This window comes from Anabrus simplex, chromosome 2 (genome assembly GCF_040414725.1).
Source record: "Anabrus simplex isolate iqAnaSimp1 chromosome 2, ASM4041472v1, whole genome shotgun sequence".
Taxonomy (NCBI): Eukaryota; Metazoa; Arthropoda; class Insecta; order Orthoptera; family Tettigoniidae; genus Anabrus; species Anabrus simplex.
In genome coordinates, this window is record NC_090266.1 from 1,175,610,206 (window position 1) to 1,175,631,812 (window position 21,607).

The window sequence follows — 21,607 nt, forward strand, 5'->3', positions numbered from 1 at the left end:
GAATTTTTCCATATTAGTAGAAATCTCAATCCAACTGAGCTATACTATTTATACGGTACATACTTGTACCAAAATTCCATGGACTTGAACTAAACATAGTTCTTCGTCCAGAATATTTACTGAAAATAATACAAGTCGTAAGCTTGTTTCGTTTCACATAGATCCGATAACATAACCGAAGCGACAACACATTGTACAAAAGTAACTATGTCGCGGAGCGACCACACACTGTTTCAAAAATCAAATCACGTCGTACAAAGTAGATGTTCACAGTCGAAGTAGTAGTGATGGAGTACACGTAGTTAGGTTGTAAGGTCGTAAGGTTGGAAGGTCCCGTTCTCGTGTTGAGAATCAGTATATATCCGGGCTCACCCCCACTCTTGGTAACAGTTCAATCTCAAAACTCATATACAACGAAGTATCTGATTCGATAGATCGAAGCATCAACTCCCCTTCTCTTATTCCTCGACAAGTCCAGAAGGCGCGGCGATGATATAGCTGACCAGCTTGCAAGCCTCGTGCACGGGTCGCTGTTTACTAGCCTTGGTCATAAGATAAACCCATGACGCACGCAAAATCCCAAGCTTCAAGAATAACCCTCCGTATACACAAACATGAGATGAAATGAAAACAACTATGTCTCAACATATTGACCGTATTTACAACATAATGAATTCTTATCCTACATAATATAATAATTTAAATAATAAAACGATGTTATCATATATACAATATGATTCCAAAAAGCCTTGATTACAAATGATTGACGTTGAATAAATATGTTATTACAAATAATTGCCGATGGCGGGTAAACTTGATATCAAATGATATCGCGTAAAATGATATTATATTAAATTAGTAGGGCTGGAGAAGCCTGGACGGTTACACCATAAACAAGTTCAATAGTTATTCAAAATCAGGAGTATACAGGATCATTTGCAACAGTTGTAATTCTTCTTACGTCGGACAGGCCGGGATAAATTTTAATATAAGGTACTCGGGACATGTCAGTGCCCTGAAATACAATAAATTACAGCATATGCATGACTATAAACACAAATTCACAGGCATAAAACAAGATATGGAAATTCTCAAAATCATCAACACACATCCTTAACATTACTGAAAGCTGTTTCATACATTTAGATCAATGTTTCAACCGAAATCATAATCTGAATGAAATTTCAGAAAAGCCAAATATCCTTTTTGACCTTCTAATTCCCATTTTCAGAAACATCAAACCAACAAGTCATAATTCAGTTTTTCATAATACTCACAGCACCTTTCCTCAGCAGCCATTCTTTTTCCCCCACATCCTTCAGCCCTGCCTTAATTCCCCACTTTCCAATTCCTGTCACCCCATTTTCTGCTGCCCTCTCTTCAGAACCTTCCCCTCCCCTCTCCTCCATGACCTCACGCCTTGCCCCACACCTCTCCCTTGCCTGCCCCTTCCTTTTCATTTGAATCTCACAACAGTTAGTCTGAAGCATATACAACAATAGGGCACACACCACATGCTGTATTGAGAAGTAAGTCTCATATAACCTATGGCATCTAACACACTCTCTCATTCAATTCATTAATTTAATGTTATCTAATTTATTCAGGTTAACTTCATGGGCACCGCAATGAATTGCAAATTTTATACCAGACACAATGTATTTGTTTTAACCACATCTTCATGTGCCGTCCTGACAATGTCCAACAACATTCACCATGATTTAACAAGCACCACGAGAGCATCTCATTTTATTACTTTGATTGATGTTGAAACAACATCTAGCAGTTCTCCGTCAGCTGGTGGTTATTTACAGAGGCATCCAATGACTTGCATACGGCTAGCACCACTCAAACAGATCTGGTGATGAACTATGGAATCAACATGTACCAGTTCCCGTTTATAATAAAATTAGTAATGATTAGCAGAATTAGAACTAACAGTTCTGTAAATATTAATACATGAAAGAGTCTCGATGATGAGCACACTCAAGATGCAAGAATTTAGAACCTAGTTATTTTCAAATTTACTCATAATTTCATCCCAGTTGTAATGTCAATTTGTATATATTTGTTTTATGTCAATTGTGTGCATGTACATTTCTTTAGTTATTGGATGTTTTACATTAAGGCTGAAGATGGCCAGCCCCGGCCGAAACTAGTCCCTAATTAATGTAATTTATAATATTGTATATTATAGTACTGAAAGGTGGACCATTACAACATCAATTTAATAATTATATTGTACTGTTGGCAGTGAAATGTGACACCCTGTTTCTCCTCAAAGCCAGATTAAAACGTAAGTTAAGGTTTCAAAATGTGTACTGAAAACAATTTCTTTTAAAAAACACCAGTGTGTGATGGTGTGAAGCAGGAGCACTGTCAGTTGTTTCAGACACAGCAGCAATCTCTGAGAAGATTGGGTTATTGTAATGTCTAGGATCTGCTTGAAGTTCATGGTAGTAGTGCATGACCAAATCTAATAAAAAACCAAACCCCATGGCACTACAACACTTGAAGGGGCTTGGCTTAACAAGCGACCGCTGCTCAGCCCGAAGGCCCCTACATGGCGATGCCGGCGACCAAATCTAATGGCTGGTATTTTTTTCCGAAAGCAAATTCATTTTCTTTGCATATTTTTGTAGGTATTATCTTCTTGAATGTAGGAGTTACAATGTTGCAAAATGTTCTTATGGCAACGATGGGATAGGAAAAAACTAGAAGTAGGAAGGAAGTGGCCATAGCCTTAATTAAGTACAGCCCCAGCATTTGTCTGGTGTGAAAATGGGAAACCACAGAAAACCATCTACAGCCCTGTCGACAGTGGTATTTAAATGAGAGTCCATTGGGTTTAGTGATTTAGCAAAATATATTAATGTTTTTGTGAACAGAACATGAATTATGCAAAAATATTACTTATGCCCACTATCTCCCGAGTGCCAAAATGTTGTTTAACCCTTAACTGCTTGAATTATTTTTTTCTCGACTTCGGTTACACAGAAAATTTTCATAACAAAAAGCTCAAAGAGGCATAAGAAAGACATGAAAATTGAACCACAGTGCAAACACTGGCACAGGAATTGGACGTTGTGGGTGCCCAAATGTGAGCATAAGTAATATTTTTGCATAATTCATGTTCTGTTCACAATAAATATATATATATATATTCCTAAATCACTTAACCCAATGGACTCTCATTTAAATACCCCTGCATGTCTAACTCAGATTTAAAACCCAGTGGAGAGCTGTGTATGCAGCACAAGGGAAAATAGATTGTAAAAAGAGAACTATACAAGATATTAACCTGCAATTTTGTCAGTACATGAAAGAATACATGTAGTCACATAAAATGGTGTTTTTGTGTGATATATTTTAAAGCAATCAGGGAGATGTACTGGAATTTCTCACTTTTGCGCTGCCACATTTTCTCACTTCTTTTCCTCTGTTTTGAACACACAACACATCGCTTACAGGGGTTGTTCTTTTTTCCAGTACTGGGAATCTGCATGGGAAATTAGCTCTGTTTCTAGCTTTTAACCTAAGAGGTGTTGCCTAAGTGGAGGTCGTCCCCTGAGAACTGTCATCGGAAATGGCTCTGCCTCCTTTAGTTCAGTTATGTGGAGTTTTCCTGTCTAAGGAAAATAAAATTTAAACCACACTTGAACTTATGAAAGTGCTTCTCAAAAGACAGAAAATATTTCTACTTATCCCATGCAAACTGTGATGTAACTAACTTTGACAATGATTTGCAAATGAAGTTTATATCTAGACCACTCTATTAGAATCTTATACAACTAATACCCAGATGAACAAACAGCAAGAACGGACATACACAATGAGATCATACAATTTGAAAATTTTACCCTGGCATGGGGGTAAAAGAATTATCTTGGTGTGGAAATCTAACATCACACCTCGCCTATCAGATGTTCAAAACCTGTTAACATTTTTTGGCTTGATACAACTCTTATAATTTTTTTTTATGTTCATCTGTAAGATGACTTCTTAATTTGAATATTTCACTTCAACAGGGAGAAAGACTGTTCGCAAACATATGTCCCAGTGAACACAAAGTAATTTAAAGTGAACTACATCCCACCTAATGCATCGTGTCTGAGCAATACAACCGAGCAGAACTCTAAATCAATATAATTTTTATTATCGATGAACATAAGAATTCCACTGACAGCGGCATCACATTAGCTAAATCTAAGAACAGTTGTACACTGTTCAATAAATAAATTTTACAAGCTGTCAGAATGAGAGCGCATGTGCTATGACTCGCTATAAATGGATAACACATACAGTGCGTTAGTAACCTGCACTGGATATGGTACAATTAAAATAACCATTCAAAGACAGTATATGTTCTACTTCCCAACAAGACCTACAACACAAATACTGCCTTGGATTACTCTATTGTAAACAAATTTTAAATTATTTTTTTAAATCTAATCCTATTGTAAATCCTTTCTCTACAAGCAATTAGTTTCAAAAGTGAAAAGTTTTAATAAAGTATTCCAAACCAAACCCCATGATACTACAAGCATCGAAGGGCCTTGGGCTACCAAGAAATCGCTCCTCAGCCACAAGGCTTGCAGATTATGAGGTGTCATGTGGTTGGCACAATAAATCCTCTCAGCCGTTGTTCTTGGCTTTCTAGACCGTGGCTGCTATCTCACCGTCAGGCAGCTCCTCAATTGTAATCGCATAGGCCGAGTGGACCTCGAACCAGCTCTCAAAGCCCGGTAAAAATCCCCGACGTGGCCGGGAATGGAACCCAGGACCTTGAGGTAAGAGGCAGACACGCTACCCCTACACCATGAAGCCGGCATAAAGCATCCGAGTTCTTTATTTTAAAAAGCAATTAATATTTAACATGACAGTCTAGTCTTTTACATTTATACTGTGTGAATCAAAGCAAACAGCAGGAAACTGAATGATTCTCAATGAATCCACATTGCTTCCTCAGAAGTAAACTGAATTCTGAATGCCTAAAATTCTGGAATGTGAAAGCATAAACCAAAATATAATATTTATTTTCAATTGAGGATATTACAGCAGTTACTCTCCAAGGTGGAAGAGGTTTAATATCTGGAGCTCTTTGAATCATGCAATAGGGAACATAAACCAAATATTTTACAATGTGACTGACCATTTGTCAAACTGATAAGAATGCTACGACATTGTGTAATTTAACCAAGTACCGTACCGTGGACCTCGTCGGTACTGATCACATGGACTATAGGAGGGATTCTGCAGCTCAAACAATGGGTAACCATTTCACAGATGTCCATCTCCTTGGCCGAGTGGTCACTGCCTTGGCCTTCGGTCCCTGAGTACGATTCCTGGCCAGGTTGAAGGATGTTAATCTTGTGTGGGTTGCAAGAAAGTATTTATTGGTCTGTTAGATGCTAAATATTCAATAAGCTCTAAGTACAGTTTCAAGAAGCATCAATGGTGCTAATGGTTCATTAAAGCACCCAATAAGTTGTAGTTGTGATTGCCCTCCTATAAATATTTATTGCTTCAACAACAATTTTTTAAAGCTGAGAATGTAAATGAATGCCATCTCCATGAGATTCAAGTACGTAAACTTTTTTGCAGTGTACTTGAGTACAGGGTGGTTGAAACAACGTGAACTGGGTATGTAAACGTTAAGTAAGGGTTATACTGATATATACATACTTTTTTTTTTAAATCATTTGATACCACGGGCTCTTTTCATTTTATCAGCTGCTGAAGTTAGCCAATCACATTGCTTGGTGTTGGAATTCAAATGGGCTTTGCGAGGCAGAGTTGCTAAATTAGCATGTAGCTTAACACCAGTCAAAGGAAAGACTTCGCCAGGATGGATTTGAACACGGACCTCCAAGCTGACAGGATCACACCATAGCAAATACGCTACGGGACACAGGCTGAAACCCATGGTGTGTTTGTATTTGATGATTTCTCGGCATGGCTCTCCAGCCGGTTTTAAGCCATGCGAAGATTTAGCAACTCCACCTCACAAGGACAATTTGAATTCCCACGCGTAGCGATCTGATTGCCAGACTTCAGCAACTGATGAAATGACAACGGCACAAGACATTGAATTTTTATCTTCAAATTATTTATCAGCATGACAAAGCCTCTAACGCTCACATACACTATTCACATCATTTCTGACTATCCTGTATAAGGCATTTTATTAATGACCGGTTTCATCAATGTGGGTTAAACCTTAACCGTGAGTTATACAGTTTTGGCTCTGCACTTCACTGTTCATTCTGTTTCATCAAGGAGGTTTAATTTTAACTATAGGTTAAGAAGTTAACCCCTTCTTTCACCTGGGTTAAACTGTTAACTCGAGGTTAAAAGCAAAATGGCCACCGTAATTCACGCGTCTGATGCAGAGCTGCTTTATCTAGATTTGTTAAATGGTGTTTCTGACAGAAATAGACCTATAATAAGAAGGAACGACTTTGAAAATCTATCTGAGGAACAATTTCCGAAGAGGTATAGACTGCCAAACCATTTGGTGACTAATTCAATAAGTAATGTTTTTTCCTAAAGCAGAAATATTCGTGCCCCTATTTCTCTTCTGAACTTCCTCCATTTTGCGATCACTGCAATCAGTTCTATCACGATCACGAAATAATATCTACCACAGAACTACCACAGCTTGCAAAAATCTTGCACCACTTATCAGAACACAGGAAATGCTGAGGTGAAGTGTAAGTCGACAGGTAATGAAACCATATAGCCCACACAGCTCTTCTCATCTTCTCCAAGTCATCTGCATTATTTCTAATGGCACTGCCATAATAAACTTGCAGGCAATCAATTCTCTTCTTGGTCAGCCTATTTTTTCCTCCAAGTGACTTACCATCTTCCACCAACTTGCCTTTATTTTCTGTGACAAGTCTCCTCAAGAAAAACGAAGAAAATGAAATAACACACAAGAAATAAACAAAAGAACCAAGCAAGAAGTGTGTTCACAATCTCTGATTTTTAGTCACTGCCTCCTTGATCGGTACGGCAAGCTGTTTCCGGCCAGGGTTAATATGGTGTTAGTTAACCCTCTGCCAAAATAGCTTGGTGAAATGCATGACTCGTAAGAATGAGTTAAAATATTAACCCTAAGTTAACAAACCCAGGGTTAGAGTATATTTAACCCACGTTGATGAAACCGGGCCTAAGTTATTTTCTGTACATCGTAGTCATTGGGTATTTCTACACTACAGACTCTACTTCGTCTGGTGAAGAGGTTATGCTGAACGTTCTACAAACACTTCCAAGGACAAGATATTTTAGAAACAGGTCTAATCCTATGGAAGATTATGACGATGTGATTTTGAGTGCTGTTTAAAGATGTGGAAGGAAACCATAATGGATCTGTTGCATGTAATAATTGGTTCTGAAATCAAAAACCAAACAATGTGAAGCATGGCAGCATCTACAACGAATCAAATGCCACATACTTGTTCACAAATCTGTAGAAATTCAGTAACTGCAGATTAAATTTTATAGCATTATAATGGATTTCAAATAGAACAAATCTTATATGGAATACCTTGTACAGGAGATGTGTGCTCACTGCGACAGCCAGGAGACCCACCCACCAGTCTCCAGAAGTACGTTTACTTTTATAACCTAATTAATTTTGCACGCGCCATTCTCCATGGCTCAACCACGCAGTACGATTTCCATTGACTGAGATATAATCGGATATGTCATTCCCAGCAATTAAGCCCAATGTATTCCGTAACCAATCCGCACACAATAAAAAATACAACCAAATGCAATCTGCAAAGAAACAATGTACAAAACAGAACAGAATAATTTTCTAATGAACTTACTTTAAAGTAATGGAGGATACAGCACATTCGCAGTCTTGAAAAATCCTCGTGTCTGTGGGGAAGGATGTCTTGAACAAATTATTCCTTTGTCATTAGCTGCATGTAACCAACGGCTATGTCACTGTCACCTTTTCACTACTGTCCAATACAGAATGCGTTGCTATCGCCCTACAGAGTGCTACAGGCCTAACAGCCACTTTGCGGACCTAACTTGCGGGCATCACCTTTGGTTGGTCACATTCCAATGATTTTGTCATTAGCCGGACCTAACCAATCGAGGCCAATACCTTTGTCACTAGGCAGCATGCTAAATGAATTCACCTTCTTGTCACTATCCAACATAGAATGTGCTGCTATCGCCCTATGGAGTGCTAGAAGTCTAACAATCGCTTTGTGGCCCAAACCTGAGGGCTTATGCCCCAGGACACCTGCTACAACCCCCCCCCCCCCCCGTATCACTAATTCGTAACTTCAAAAGTTGGCAGCCTTCTGCACCGTACAATCGCATTTCCCGTGAGAAGCCCGCAAGAAAGACACAAACGACAGCGCAGATATGCCTAGATTTCTGCGCTGAGAAAAATGTGCAGATACAGAATTTATGCCCACAAATCTACAGCATGTTAAATAATTAAGAGTGTGACAATTAGTATTTGCAGGCTTCAAAGCCAAGTTATAACCATGCCAGAAGAACACCTTTTCCAAACAGTAATATAAGAATTTTTCAAACATAACTTTCCAAATATAATTGGGGCTTTGGTCTGCTACCACATGCAAATCCAAAATCCTGGCAAAAATGAAGCAGAAATGCTCATAATGAAGTGTTGCATTTTATTATAGCGAAACCAGTGCAATGAATACCGAAAACGGATGCTTTCAAGGTTAATTTATCCATACACTTTATTGCGCCTTCTATATTCTATGAAAAAAAAAAAGCAAGCTTTGATGGGATATAGTGGGCAGTAATCATTTACCAATTTCCAAGATTCATTGCTAAAAGCTCGTTTAACTAGTGGAACATTAGATGTGTTATGGTGTGTCCACACCAAGATGTTTTCTTTAACTGTGTTAATAAACATGGTTAACCAACAATGTTCATGAACATTTTGTCTGTTAATATACAAAATAGTGTTCGTAAACTTTCCGTGCATGTTGATGAACAAAATAGCTAAACTTTTGTGAATGAAACTTTTAATAATAATAATAATAATAATAATAATAATAATAATAATAATAATAATGTTACTGGCTATACGTCCCATTAACTACTTTACAGTTTTCGGAGACGCCGAGGTGCCGGAATTTAGTCCCTCAGGAGTTCTTTTACGTGCCAGTAAATCTACAGTCATGGGGCTGACATATATGAGCACCTTCAAATACCACCAAACTGAGCTAGGATCAAACCTGCCAAGTTGGAGTCAGAAGGCCAGCGCCTCAACCATCCGAGGCACTCAGCCTGGCAAATGAAACAACTTTTTGTGTTTTCATTAACTTTTCTGTTCGTACATGTGCAAGAATGCAATTAGACCACACAAATTCATAGCACAAGATATGATGCTTTCTTATTTCTTCTAAAAATTTATTATCACACCGCAAGCAAAAGTTCTAATATACAGTACTTTTAATTCTGTATGATATTCTTCTAGCTATGTTCCAACGTAGTTTCATTCCTAGCTTCACTCCTTACTGAATAACCTAATCTTCCATAATCACTTGTATATCATAAAAATAATACTATCCTAACTATGTTAAATGAAGATTTTCTTTATTTCGTACCTTTACCAATTCCTTGAGATGATTGTATAAAGCTTCAAACACCTAAGACACAATAACTGAAATTGCTTGCTTTGATACTCTGGACTAACATAAGTGATATGTACAAGTCACCAGTTGCTAGGAATCTTAAAATTATACACAGCCTATCATTAGTAGAGCCGGCTTTCCAATAATCCGTATCATTTCTTGCAATTATTACTCTCGACAAGAAGTGAAAGTCATGTGGGGGCATTCTCAGGAAAATGTTGAAAGCCTGTTGCATCATGAATTAAAAGTTCTGACCTAAGTGTTCTCTCCGAACTTAATTCCAAACGCTTTTCCAATATTTTCCTTTGCCACACTTTGCATGCATTTTCTTCTTCCTGACCCTATGCATCGTAACTTCACAAACACCTTTTTTGGTGTGGACATAATGCTGAAGTTTGTTAACAAAAGTTTATTAAAACATTGTTTATTAACTTTGTTAACAACTCTCGAAGTCCAATAAAATAAAAATCCAGTAAGTAATGGAGGAATAATTATTTAAAGGTAGGGTGTTCTTGCAACCCAACCTTAAACGGATAATTCTCTTAGATTACGTACTGGGTATTTGGTATGTACCCAATATTTCTGCAACTCATACACCACGTTAACACAGTATTTCCCATACGTAACAGATGGCGCACATGCTCATCAGAAGGTCTACCTTACACGGGCTGCACTGGGTTAGCAGTACCCACACGAATTCGGTGTCTGCCACAGACATGGCTTCCAGGAAGCAGACATGAAATCAACACACATACATTTTTTTCAGGGCAAACCTGTGCGAACAGATCTGCAGATCAAGATCTGATGACATCATACACATTTTTCTCTGTTGAGTAGTTTAATTACTTTAACATGTTTATAATAAGACCTATAGGGAGTCTATTGTACCGGAAGGGACCAAGTAGACAGCAACAAGACACAACATTTCTCGGGAAGAAGTTAATAGCAGATAATACAAGGAAGGCTTGCTTAGTTCCAGTAATTGAATTCCTTATTTATTTGCAATAGAAAGTATGAAATCCTGCCAATTTGAAATCAATTACATGTACAGAGCACTTGTAAAATGCCTAGCCATGCTGAGAATTTGCTCCTAAAACATAACCAAAGCCAATTTTGATGTCAAGTACATGTAGGAAAGAAGAAACCTGTACCGGCAACTTACTTATGGGCGATGAAAATCAATTACATTTGAGCATAAGGATTCGACTACAGGGTCACCAAATGCAGCTAGGGCAATGTTATAATAAGGTAAACAGGGCTTCTAACACCGGCGCATTAACCTACACAGCACAAACACTGTTAAGGAGCAAATTCTATCTTCAACAGCAAACAAAACGTTGAATCAGACTTGCAAGCAAGGGAGGTCTAGGTAACAGCGATAAGACCATTGGCTGGTTACGTCCCAGACTTGAACAACCAAAGAGTAGGGGTTACGGGTGTAAGGTTAGCTGCTGTGAAGTGGCCTACAATATCCCCTGGACAAGACAATTGGTCTGCTTTGGTTGGGACCAGCAAGTGACAAGAACACTGGTCCAGCAGGTGACAAGAACACTGGAATGCAAGCTCTATCAGAGACAATAGAAAACTTTCCTTCATCACAGCCAGCCAATAGCAAAACAGAAAATGGTTGGCTTTTGCACCATTACACTGTATTTTTCAATATAAGCAAGCATACTTCTACAGGCAGGTTGATGGGCCCTAGCAAGCATTAAGAATGGATCTCTCCACAATGCTACTTTCAGGTATCGCTTCACATCATTTTAATATGTTTTTACAGTTTCCTAAACACGTGAACCCGCAATTGCATTACGCCCAGTTTCTTCAACGAATGTTAAGGATTAGCACTGTTGTTGGGGAGACTTAAGACATAATTTAATAAAATGGCCATCTCATCAAGAATTCTTAACTCCAACGAATTGTTAATACTTGTGTTAAATTAACATGGCAACAGCCCTGTGTTTAACCTCCTATCGGCTGTTAAAATTTCAAAATCGAAACATGTAGAAGAAGTGTTTGAAGTATTAGGCTACTGCAGCATGAAGACTATTTATAAACCAAAGGCAAAGGAGAACGCATACTAAGAAAACAGACTTTTTAGAGTTGTCAGAAGAAAATTTTCTTTCAGGATACTTCATTACCAAAGCCATAATGAACAAGGCACTAGAAGAAATTGAAAATAGGTTAGAGTTTCCCACAGATTGAAACAAATACACTATAGTGTTGAAACTTATCAGTGTCTCCAGTGCAGCAGTTGCTTATAGTTCTTAGGTATTATGATTCAGACTCTTTTCATGTAGACGACTATGTTCAGGAGTGCAAGACAAGAGAGTGCAGAATTCAGAATTAACGAGGCATTACATTATTTTCCCCACAATAAGAGGGTGCCTGAAAATCATTCAAGTAATACCAATTATCACATTTTCCGAGTGATGTAGGAACCTTATATTGCAATCATATAAGAATATATTGAATGTTGCGATAGAACAGCATATTCTTCCATTTTTCAAGCACACTTGCATACTTTTAAATGAAATCAATAATTAAATTTGTCCCGCATTCATCATAAGAACGCTTTTGTTGCCTCTTACTGCACATGTTTAAGTCTTAGCAGTCTCCACTAACCATAACCTATAATAATGTCAACCATGTGTGACAAAATACTATTCCAACATACCGCTAGGAGCGCTTTGTGCAAAGAAACAAAAGATTCTTACTGCCAAACGCGTTCAGAAATGTCACGCTCGCGGCCTCCTCGGGAAGGATGTTGTCAAGTTAGTTTGTCTTTATTGTTTAGTAACATGTGTTGGAAAAGTGTTCCTGAAACAGGGTGCTTGTAACCAAAGTGTTAAATTAATAACAATTGTTAGTTAACATTTGTTCAGTAAAAGTTAGTTAACATTTGTTCAGTAAAATTTAACCAGTAAAATTTAACGCAGAGTTGGAGAGACAGAGCCTGAAATGCTACTCCCTTGTGATTACTGTTTGAAACTGAAGAGCACTACGTAAAAGCACACAACTCTCAATTTCTCTTTTCACCCAATGACATTAATCATTACTTCAGCCTGGTCGACAAGACTTTCACACACGCGTAACGACTGTCGTTTGTTTACACGCTCGCGGCCTCCTCGGGAAGGATGTTGTCAAGCGATGCTCAGAGCTGCCAACCTCTGAACTTAGGAACTAAGTGAGTGGTGCTCATTTTTGTTACATGATTGGCGAGTTGTTCTTGCCGTTCAGACGTTAGGAGAGGACCTGGACAAGACCTGTGATATAGGGATAAGCAAAGGTTAGAAGCCGTGAAGCAGCCCTAGGCATCTACTTTCCTGTGGAAACACGAATGTTCTATTTTTTTGCGCTTTTATTGTGCTGGGGTTGGTAACGCATTATGATTAACATTATCGATGGGAACGACATCACTTGCTACATTACATTGGCCAATAGGAATGCAAGTAGCTACTTCAGAAATGAAAATGGCGTGAAATACTCTTCATTAGGTTATAAAACCAAATGTGTTTCTTGGGTTGGGATGGTGGTGGGTTCCTGGACATCGCAATGAACAGATCTCTCCTCTGAGACGCTCTCGAAGTAAGATTTCATTAATTTCCACGTACTTATAATAGAAATATGATGTCGACTGGGCTGAATTAATACGCACACTCCTTGGTTGAACAGTCAGAGAACCCAGGTTTGATTCCCGGCTGGGCTGATGATTTTAAATGCATATGATTAATTCTTCTGGCACGGGGAATGGTTGTTCGAGTGTTAAAACTTTTACTAACTAGTTTGCAAAAACAGAAGTTAAGAATCTAACACAGCGTGGCTCTCACTACGTCCCACCACATTACACAAGGCTGCCGATATAGGATATTAGGTCAAGCTAGTGACAACACCATTGTCTAGAGACGTGAACATGACAGAATGAGATACATCTCGCTAGTGACAAATCCGGACTGGTTAGATCTGGCTAGTAAAAGACCACTGATGAGGATTGCACTATTTCCACCTTCCTAAAAAATGCAAATGAGGTAGTGAAGTGTAACCGTGTGTTAAATTCTTTACTGTAATCCCACTTCAATAAGGAACTCAATGAAATTCATAACTATAAGTAACTGTGTATGTTTGTCTTAAACTTCTCTTCATCCACACACACACACACACACACACACACACACATACCTCAAACCACCACAGAATCACGTAGATAGGCTTAGCATCAGGAACGGCATCCAGCTGTATAACTAGGTCAATTCCATATCAAGTGCCAAACCCACGGTCGGGAAGAAGACACGAAAATTTACAAAAGGGGCGTAGCACTGTATAGGATCTCCAAAAGGGTTCTCAGCCCATAAAGAAACACATACTTAATATAAGTCTATACAGCCAATAAAAGTACAATGTAAAAATCTCATCCATTTAAACTCCGTAATTTCTAGTAAGAATCACGTGAATGGAGTGTATCATACAGACGGTACACATTCAGTACGTGCAGCATAAGTTTCATTCATAAGGGATTTTTCTTTTTACAATCTGCTTTACGACACACCAACACAGATAGGTCTTATGGCGCCTATGGGATAGGAAGGGCTTAGGAGTGGGGAGGAATCAGCCGTGGTCTTAAGATACAGCCCCAGCATTTGCCTGGTGTGAAAATGGGAAACCACGGAAAACCATCTTCGGGGCTGCCGACAGTGGGGCTCGAACCCACTATCTCCCCGATGCAAGCTCACAGCTGCGCATCCCTAACCGCTCGGCCAACTTGCCCAGTCATAACGGATTTGAAATGTTACAGATCTTGGGTAGAATACCTTGTAGACGAGAGATGTGTTCACTGCAACAGCCAGGAACCCACCCACCATCCCCAAGAAACACATTTACTTTTCTAACCTAAAATAATTTATCACACGCCATTATTTATTGCTCAAGCGCGCTATAGCATTTCAACCAGCTGAGATACAATCGGATATAACGTCATTCCTAGCAATCAAGTGAATTGCATTCCGTTACCAACATGCGCAAAATAAAATCACAACTAAATGCAATCTGTAACAAAACAATGCACAATACAGACCAACAGCTTTGTCACTTGCAGGCATGATAAATTACTTCAGCTTTGTGACTGTGCTGCTCTCACCGTACAGAATGCTAGAGGCCTAAAGCTGCTTCACGGCCCTATCCTGGGGGCTTCCCAGGCCCACTTTGCCTGATCCCAATCCAATGGTTTTGTTAATAACCTAACCTAGCCAATTCTGAACAATGTTTTTTTCACTAGCCACACCTAACCAATCCAAACCAATGGTTTTGTCACTAGCCAGATCTAATCAATCCAAACCAATGGTTTTGTCACTAGCCAGACCTAACCAATCCAGAACAATAATTTTGTCACTAACTGGACCTAACCAACCCAGACCAATTGCTTTGTCACTAGCTGGCATGATAAATCACTTCAACTTTTTGAATGCACTGCTATAACCGTACAGAATGCTAGAGGACTAACAGCCGCTTCGCGGCCCCTAATGCTTTCCTCAATCACAGTCCGAACCAATCCACTAGTTCATAAGTTGAAAACTAGCACCGCAGCACCTAACAATGTACGAATAGTTCTTAAGGTCAAGAGTTGGCAGCCCTATGCACCGCACGATGACGGCCATTGCGAGAAGTCGGCAAGAAAAACACATGACAGTGTAGGCCTAAACGTGCCTAGAAGTTTGCAATGAAAAATTGCTGCAGTAACAAAACTTTTGCCATACAGACAAATATTCTTTTCTTTTCATCGCACCGACACAGGTAGGTCTTATAGTGACGATGGGATAGGAAAGGCATGGGAAGAAAGCGGCCATGGCCTTAATTAAGATACAGCCGCAGCATTTGCCTGGTGTGAAAATTGGAAACAACAAAAAACCATCTTCAGGGCTGCCGACAGTGGGGTTTGAACCCACAATCTCCCGGATGCAAGCTCACAGCTGCACACCCCTAACCACACGGCCAACTCGCTCAGTGACAAGTACTCTAAAGCGCTGACACAGTCAGCATTACAGTCTAAGTTACATATCTGGGACTATGATGACTGCTCCTTGGTAGATTTGGTACAATTACTGCAAATGAGTGTAGGCTTGCAAATATGTATGGTACTCTTGCTTCTTTTTAAAAATATATTCTCTCTGAGCATACACTGCTCATCAAATTTCAACACACAGAATACAAGAAGCCATGGGATCCAAATGTATCAAATTAAGCCAGCATATTGTGAAGATATGCATTTATACATTTTCATCAGTGTGCAACTTCAAAAATGTTGAGGTATAGAAATACAACATCTCTCATCACTTTCTCATCAGCTGAAACCATACCTCATATTTCTGAAAATCTCCACTCCATCCTCATAAAGGAATGTAGACATTTTTACACCAGATCTCTGCACATGGTTATGAGGGTGTTTAGGGGTTGTAGTAAGGATGTAAAGGAGAGGGCATATAAGTCGCTGGTAAGACCCCAACTAGAGTATGGTTCCAGTGTATGGGACCCTCACCAGGATTACCTGATTCAAGAACTGGAAAAAATCCAAAGAAAAGCAGCTCGATTTGTTCTGGGTGATTTCCGACAAAAGAGTAGCGTTACAAAAATTTTGCAAAGTTTGGGTTGGGAAGAATTGAGAGAAAGAAGAAGAGCTGCTCGACTAAGTGGTATGTTCCGAGCTGTCAGCAGAGAGATGGCGTGGAATGACATTAGTAGACGAATAAGTTTGAGTGGCGTTTATAAAAGTAGGAAAGATCACAATATGAAGATAAAGTTGGAATTCAAGAGGACAAACTGGGGCAAATATTCATTTATAGGAAGGGGAGTTAGGGATTGGAATAACTTACCAAGGGAGACGTTCAATAAATTTCCAATTTCTTTGAAATCACTTAGGAAAAGGCTAGGAAAGCAACAGATAGGGAATCTGCCACCTGGGCAACTGCCCTAAATGCAGATCAGCATTCTTTCAGTCCATTGGAATAAGGAAAGAAAAATCACACCAGTTTGATTGGAGTCAGCATTACCGGTAACTGCACTCATAAAACAGTCCGGACCATCCTCATAAAGGCATGTAGACATTTTTACACCAACGCTAATTCAAACTTACTTGAATATATAAAGGACGCGGACGCACTACGATAATACACCCACGCCATGCCCGAGTAGAGCAGTAGGGGCATCGCGTTACGTTAACGTTCCTTCGACTACAATTATACCCATAACACAATAGTCTCCTTACTACAACGGATACACGCTGACTTGTAGTGCAACAAAAACAAAAAGCATTAAAACAAGTATTGCGAATAATCCAACCTACAACCATAATAAAACAACCATCCTAAAACATCACCTGCTCAAGAATACACATTAAGAGTGCAACTAGCCTGTCTTCATGACCCAGTTTGCTCAACTATACTCACTTGTTGAATTCTTTTCCAAAACTGCACCACAACGTTGCCACGGGAGCTGGTTACTGCATCATCACCTTCCATCATGTTGAAATCCACACATCTAACACTCCAGATAGCAACACACACTTATCTTCTCACACGCCTGGAAAGTGCAAATGTTCATGAATTCAACGTATAAATGTTAAGATCAAGGTGCATTAATTCACAAAAACTGTTAAACCATGACAAATACGAAGAAACTCTTCGCATATTCGTATTCTAGCGGAAAAGACATACTCTATAATGAAATATAAGAATACATTTCAGAAATAGCCTAACACGTATTTCCAACATCAAAATACCACTGCCACGCAGTGTGTAGCTCAAATACCTTCCTAACCACAAATCAAATCACCAGTTGTTGGTTTAATAAAGTTTCAATTGACAGTTCCAACGTTAAAAAACATCTCCACGTAGATCAAAGGTCCGGTTACGTCAAAGAAATCCCAGACATGTGTATGTGTGCGTGCGTGTGAACGTGCGAAATTGTCAAGGAAACCAAGTATCAATTCATGGAGTAAAAAAAAGGAAAACTGTTAAAAATCCAGAGAGTAAGATAACATATATTCAACATGTAAGTTATGAGTAAAAGACCGTATTGCAGATAATACAGTAATAGACTTTGCCCATTCATGACATTTTGATTATTGGCATGGGTATCTCACCAACATTGTATTTTGTGAACAGAATGGAAACGATATTGGCAAAAGTCCGCAATCAGCTGTTTTGAAATCAGTAACGGCTACTATCAACACCTCCTAGATAATAAGGCCTAAAGGCCGGTCTCCACTGATTAACATTTAACAACAACATGTTAAATGTTAAAAGTGTTAAATGTTAACTGGTGACACTATCAGCATGTTAAATGTTAAATGTCAAAAACTGTTTCATTTAACATTGTGTCCACACTTAATAAACATGTTAAACTTGACATTCTTTGTTTATATACAGGTAGTTCATCATACAATTTATGGTAATACATTTAGATGGTGTCTAGTATTTTTAAATAAGGACAATGGACTCAGATGAAGAGGAATTGGCCTTTGTTATTGCCACTGTTGCTTCTTGTTTTGATTTAGAAATTCAGTTTTATTAGGCACATTTCCTCCCCTCACTCTGCTCATAGCTTCGAAAGCAAACCACTTTGAAGTACAGGGTATAAACTTCGTCCGCTCCCGACTACCGACTTTTCTGAACTTTCTGCAATTCTCGGCTGTACTGGGAGCAGAGGGACGCTAGTTTTTTTTTTTTTTTTTTTCGATTTTCTCGCGGGAACAATTATAGATATTTTCGAGTTCCTGGAAACTGTCGGCTTTCTTCGCTTTATATCTGTATTCCTCTGATGAGACATCCCACAAATAAGGCCTTTCTATTATATCATTAATTAGGTCCAGAGTAATCTCCTTGCTCTACCCCATTTCTGACATTTTAGTATAGTGCAGAGAGAACGACACACGTGCGTGTACTGTATTTGTAGCTTATAACAAAGAGAAGGAGTATTGCGGAGTGTTGTAATTATAATCCTACTTCATGAGGAGCACGTCGTTTGCATCGTTTAGGTTATGCGTTGGCATGGAAACATCATGGAAGTTGCCGAAGCTGTGCCGACAACGCACGAACAACGAATTGACTTGACATGTTTTCCACTTGGAGCGGAAAACACGCCAACATGTTAAAAGTGTTAACTCAACATTCTGAGTTAACATGCAAAGTCAATTGGAAGACACAATCACAATATACATGTCAACTGTAACATGTTAAATTTAACATGTTGGTGTTAAATGTTAAACAGTGGAGACCGGCCTTTACAACAGAGTGGTGACGTCAAGCTCAGGAGGCGATGGCAATGCAGAGAAACGCGGAACATGGTTAAACACAGACATGATTTTAATATATTTTGCCAATGGAATAATTTATTTACTAACAAATAGCGTTTAAATTTTAAAGGATATTGAATTATACTGTCGTTATTACCGTATTTTAATGACTCTGCCATTAAAGATAAGCAGCAAACAATAGTAAAACACGACAGCATTTTGCAATGTTAACTTACTAAGGCCGAATTGCTAACAGCACAACAGGATGTTACAAATATATTTCAATTTAAACAGGCATTACATGATCTTAAAAGAAAACTAGAACGTATAACATTAGCATAGGCCTAACAACTAAGCTGATGTAGCAACACTGGCAGTATTTGCACATGAGCCTACAATGTTTCCTCCCTTGAAGTTCATGTATGGTTTAATGAGAATTTTACCTACCATCGAAGTCACCAATTTGTCATTCTTTTCAAAACCTTGAAATTTATGTTTCATGTATTGTATTGTTTTTTTTTTTTTGCTATGGGCTTTACGTCGCGCCGACACAGATAGGTCTTATGGCGACGATGGGATAGGAAAGGCCTAGGAGTTGGAAGGAAGCGGCCGTGGCCTTATTTAAGGGACAGCCCCAGCATTTACCTGGTGTGAAAATGGGAAACCACGGAAAACCATTTTCAGGGCTGCCGATAGTGGGATTCGAACCTACTATCTCCCGGATGCAAGCTCACAGCCGCGCGCCTCTACGCGCACGGCTAACTCGCCCGGTGTATTGTATTGTATTGTATTGTATTGTATTGTATTGTATTGTATTGTATTGTATTGTATTTATTCATGAATATATCAGGCGTTCAGTCCCAAACACATGTTCACAATAAAAAACAACCTTCAAAATCAGGAAAAAGGAACAAAGAAAAACAACAACACGAGACTCTTAGGGCATGCCATGAGGTCCATCAGATACTCCGAAAACGTGACACTCCCTAGGGAGGATTACCACAGCAGTCATCCTCAGTCCCTACATGCCACGTCCATCGACCCCGCTGGATAATAAAATAAATAAAAAAAACTACTGCTGTCCACCCATATCATCATCCCTGGTGAGAAAAAGACCGCCCTCCCATGATGACACCACCGGCCCTATCCTTGGGGCACGTAAAACGCCCCAACCATCCCTAGCAGATGACAGTGCAGCTTTCTCACCATTCCATTAGCGGTCGACCTCGTGAGGCAGTAACCGCTCTCCTACTGTACCCCGCCTCTCTCCTCCTCAGTCCGCATATATATCTCTTTTATTTCTAAGGGGTAGGCCCGTTCTACCCCTCCTCTTCCGGGAATGTCCTGCACTCTCTTACCAACTACTCCCTAATATCCCTCACTTCACATAAATCGTGAGAAAACTCCACCTGTCAAAATTTAAAAGTATAATAGTAAGAAATAAGAAGAAGAAGAAGAAGAAGAAGAAGAAGAAACTGGAGCTCTATATACTAATTGGCTACCTGAATAAATACTCATTAACTACCCTAACATACTAGATATATCCGATAAAAGATCATTTTTGCTGCAGGAGTCACCGACTCCTCGTTTCAGCACACTCATCACGTGTCCTTATGCACTCAGCAACTTGTGTCACATTCATTGTTCCCTGACCTACTCCCGTACAATTCCAAAAGAACGATAGTCAGCAATTATATTTCATCCTGCCATATCACAAACAATAAGTCCAATACCGTTGCAAAATAAAACATCATTTACCCAACTCCACCAACTCACCAACTCAACTATGTACCCAACACCAGTACTCCACTAACCATCAAATTTATCATACAATCTCCATTCAGTGCATATAATCGAATTATTAAACAAGCTTCCCATAAATACACATCCTCATTCCAAACACATACCCCCATATCCACCCTATTACTCTCCCTCTTTCATCTTGCTCTCAAATGACTTTTTTACCGCACATAGATACCTGTTCAACTCGCCTCCGTCATCCCACTGCTTGATAATCCAACTTAAAATAGACTGCTCATCCCCTTTTCCCAATAATTTCCGATGTTCGGCACTCAATAATCTATTTCTTATCTTAATTGTTTCTCCACAGTCACCTAATAAGTGAAAATCATCATTCACTGCCCCACATAGTACACAAACAGTCCTATCACTCCCTTTTAACCAACCCTTGTTCTTATGCAGTCCTATCAGCCACCACACCAACCCACCCCTATTTAACCTGTCAACGTATCTAATATTTATCCCCGATACTTCCTCTCAATTAATAAAAATATTTAGCGAACTTCTTAGTCTACTTTCCCCAGTAATTTCTGCCTATGAATGTCTCTAATCCTCCTCGAAAGTACCCACAGCCCTCTGGCTTCTGTCTTCGTCCAGCCCTCCCCACACATGTGACCTAATCCTATCATCTCCAAATATATTCTAATTTTGACTAGCCAGCAACCCTTATACATACTCTTCAGTTGTTGTTCGTACGCTGCTTGTAGCACTCTCCCGCCATCTTTTCTCTTCAAAATAATCGAATATTTCACTATTCGTTTCACACACTCAAATTCAAATTCTTCCCCACATAGTAATTCCACACCTGCATTAGCTGTGCACTGCGGAAGCCGCATCACCGTCTTACCGAAATTACTAATAATTCGTCTTAATTCTATTCTTTTCTCAT

At 39.2% G+C, this 21,607-nt stretch overlaps 1 protein-coding gene across 1 annotated transcript in view; it reads right to left on the reverse strand.

The window, feature by feature from the left end:
• LOC136864772 (protein RER1) overlaps positions 1–17,566 on the reverse strand; it is a 149,725-nt gene extending 132,159 nt beyond the window's left edge. Inside the window, exons 1-2 of the mRNA XM_067142143.2 lie at positions 17,433–17,566; positions 17,072–17,204 (exon numbers count right to left, since the gene is read on the reverse strand). Of these exons, the coding sequence (XP_066998244.1) occupies positions 17,072–17,146 (75 nt within the window). The 5' untranslated portion in view covers positions 17,147–17,204; positions 17,433–17,566. The remainder of the gene's footprint in view (positions 1–17,071; positions 17,205–17,432) is intronic.
• Positions 17,567–21,607: the final 4,041 nt, after the last annotated feature.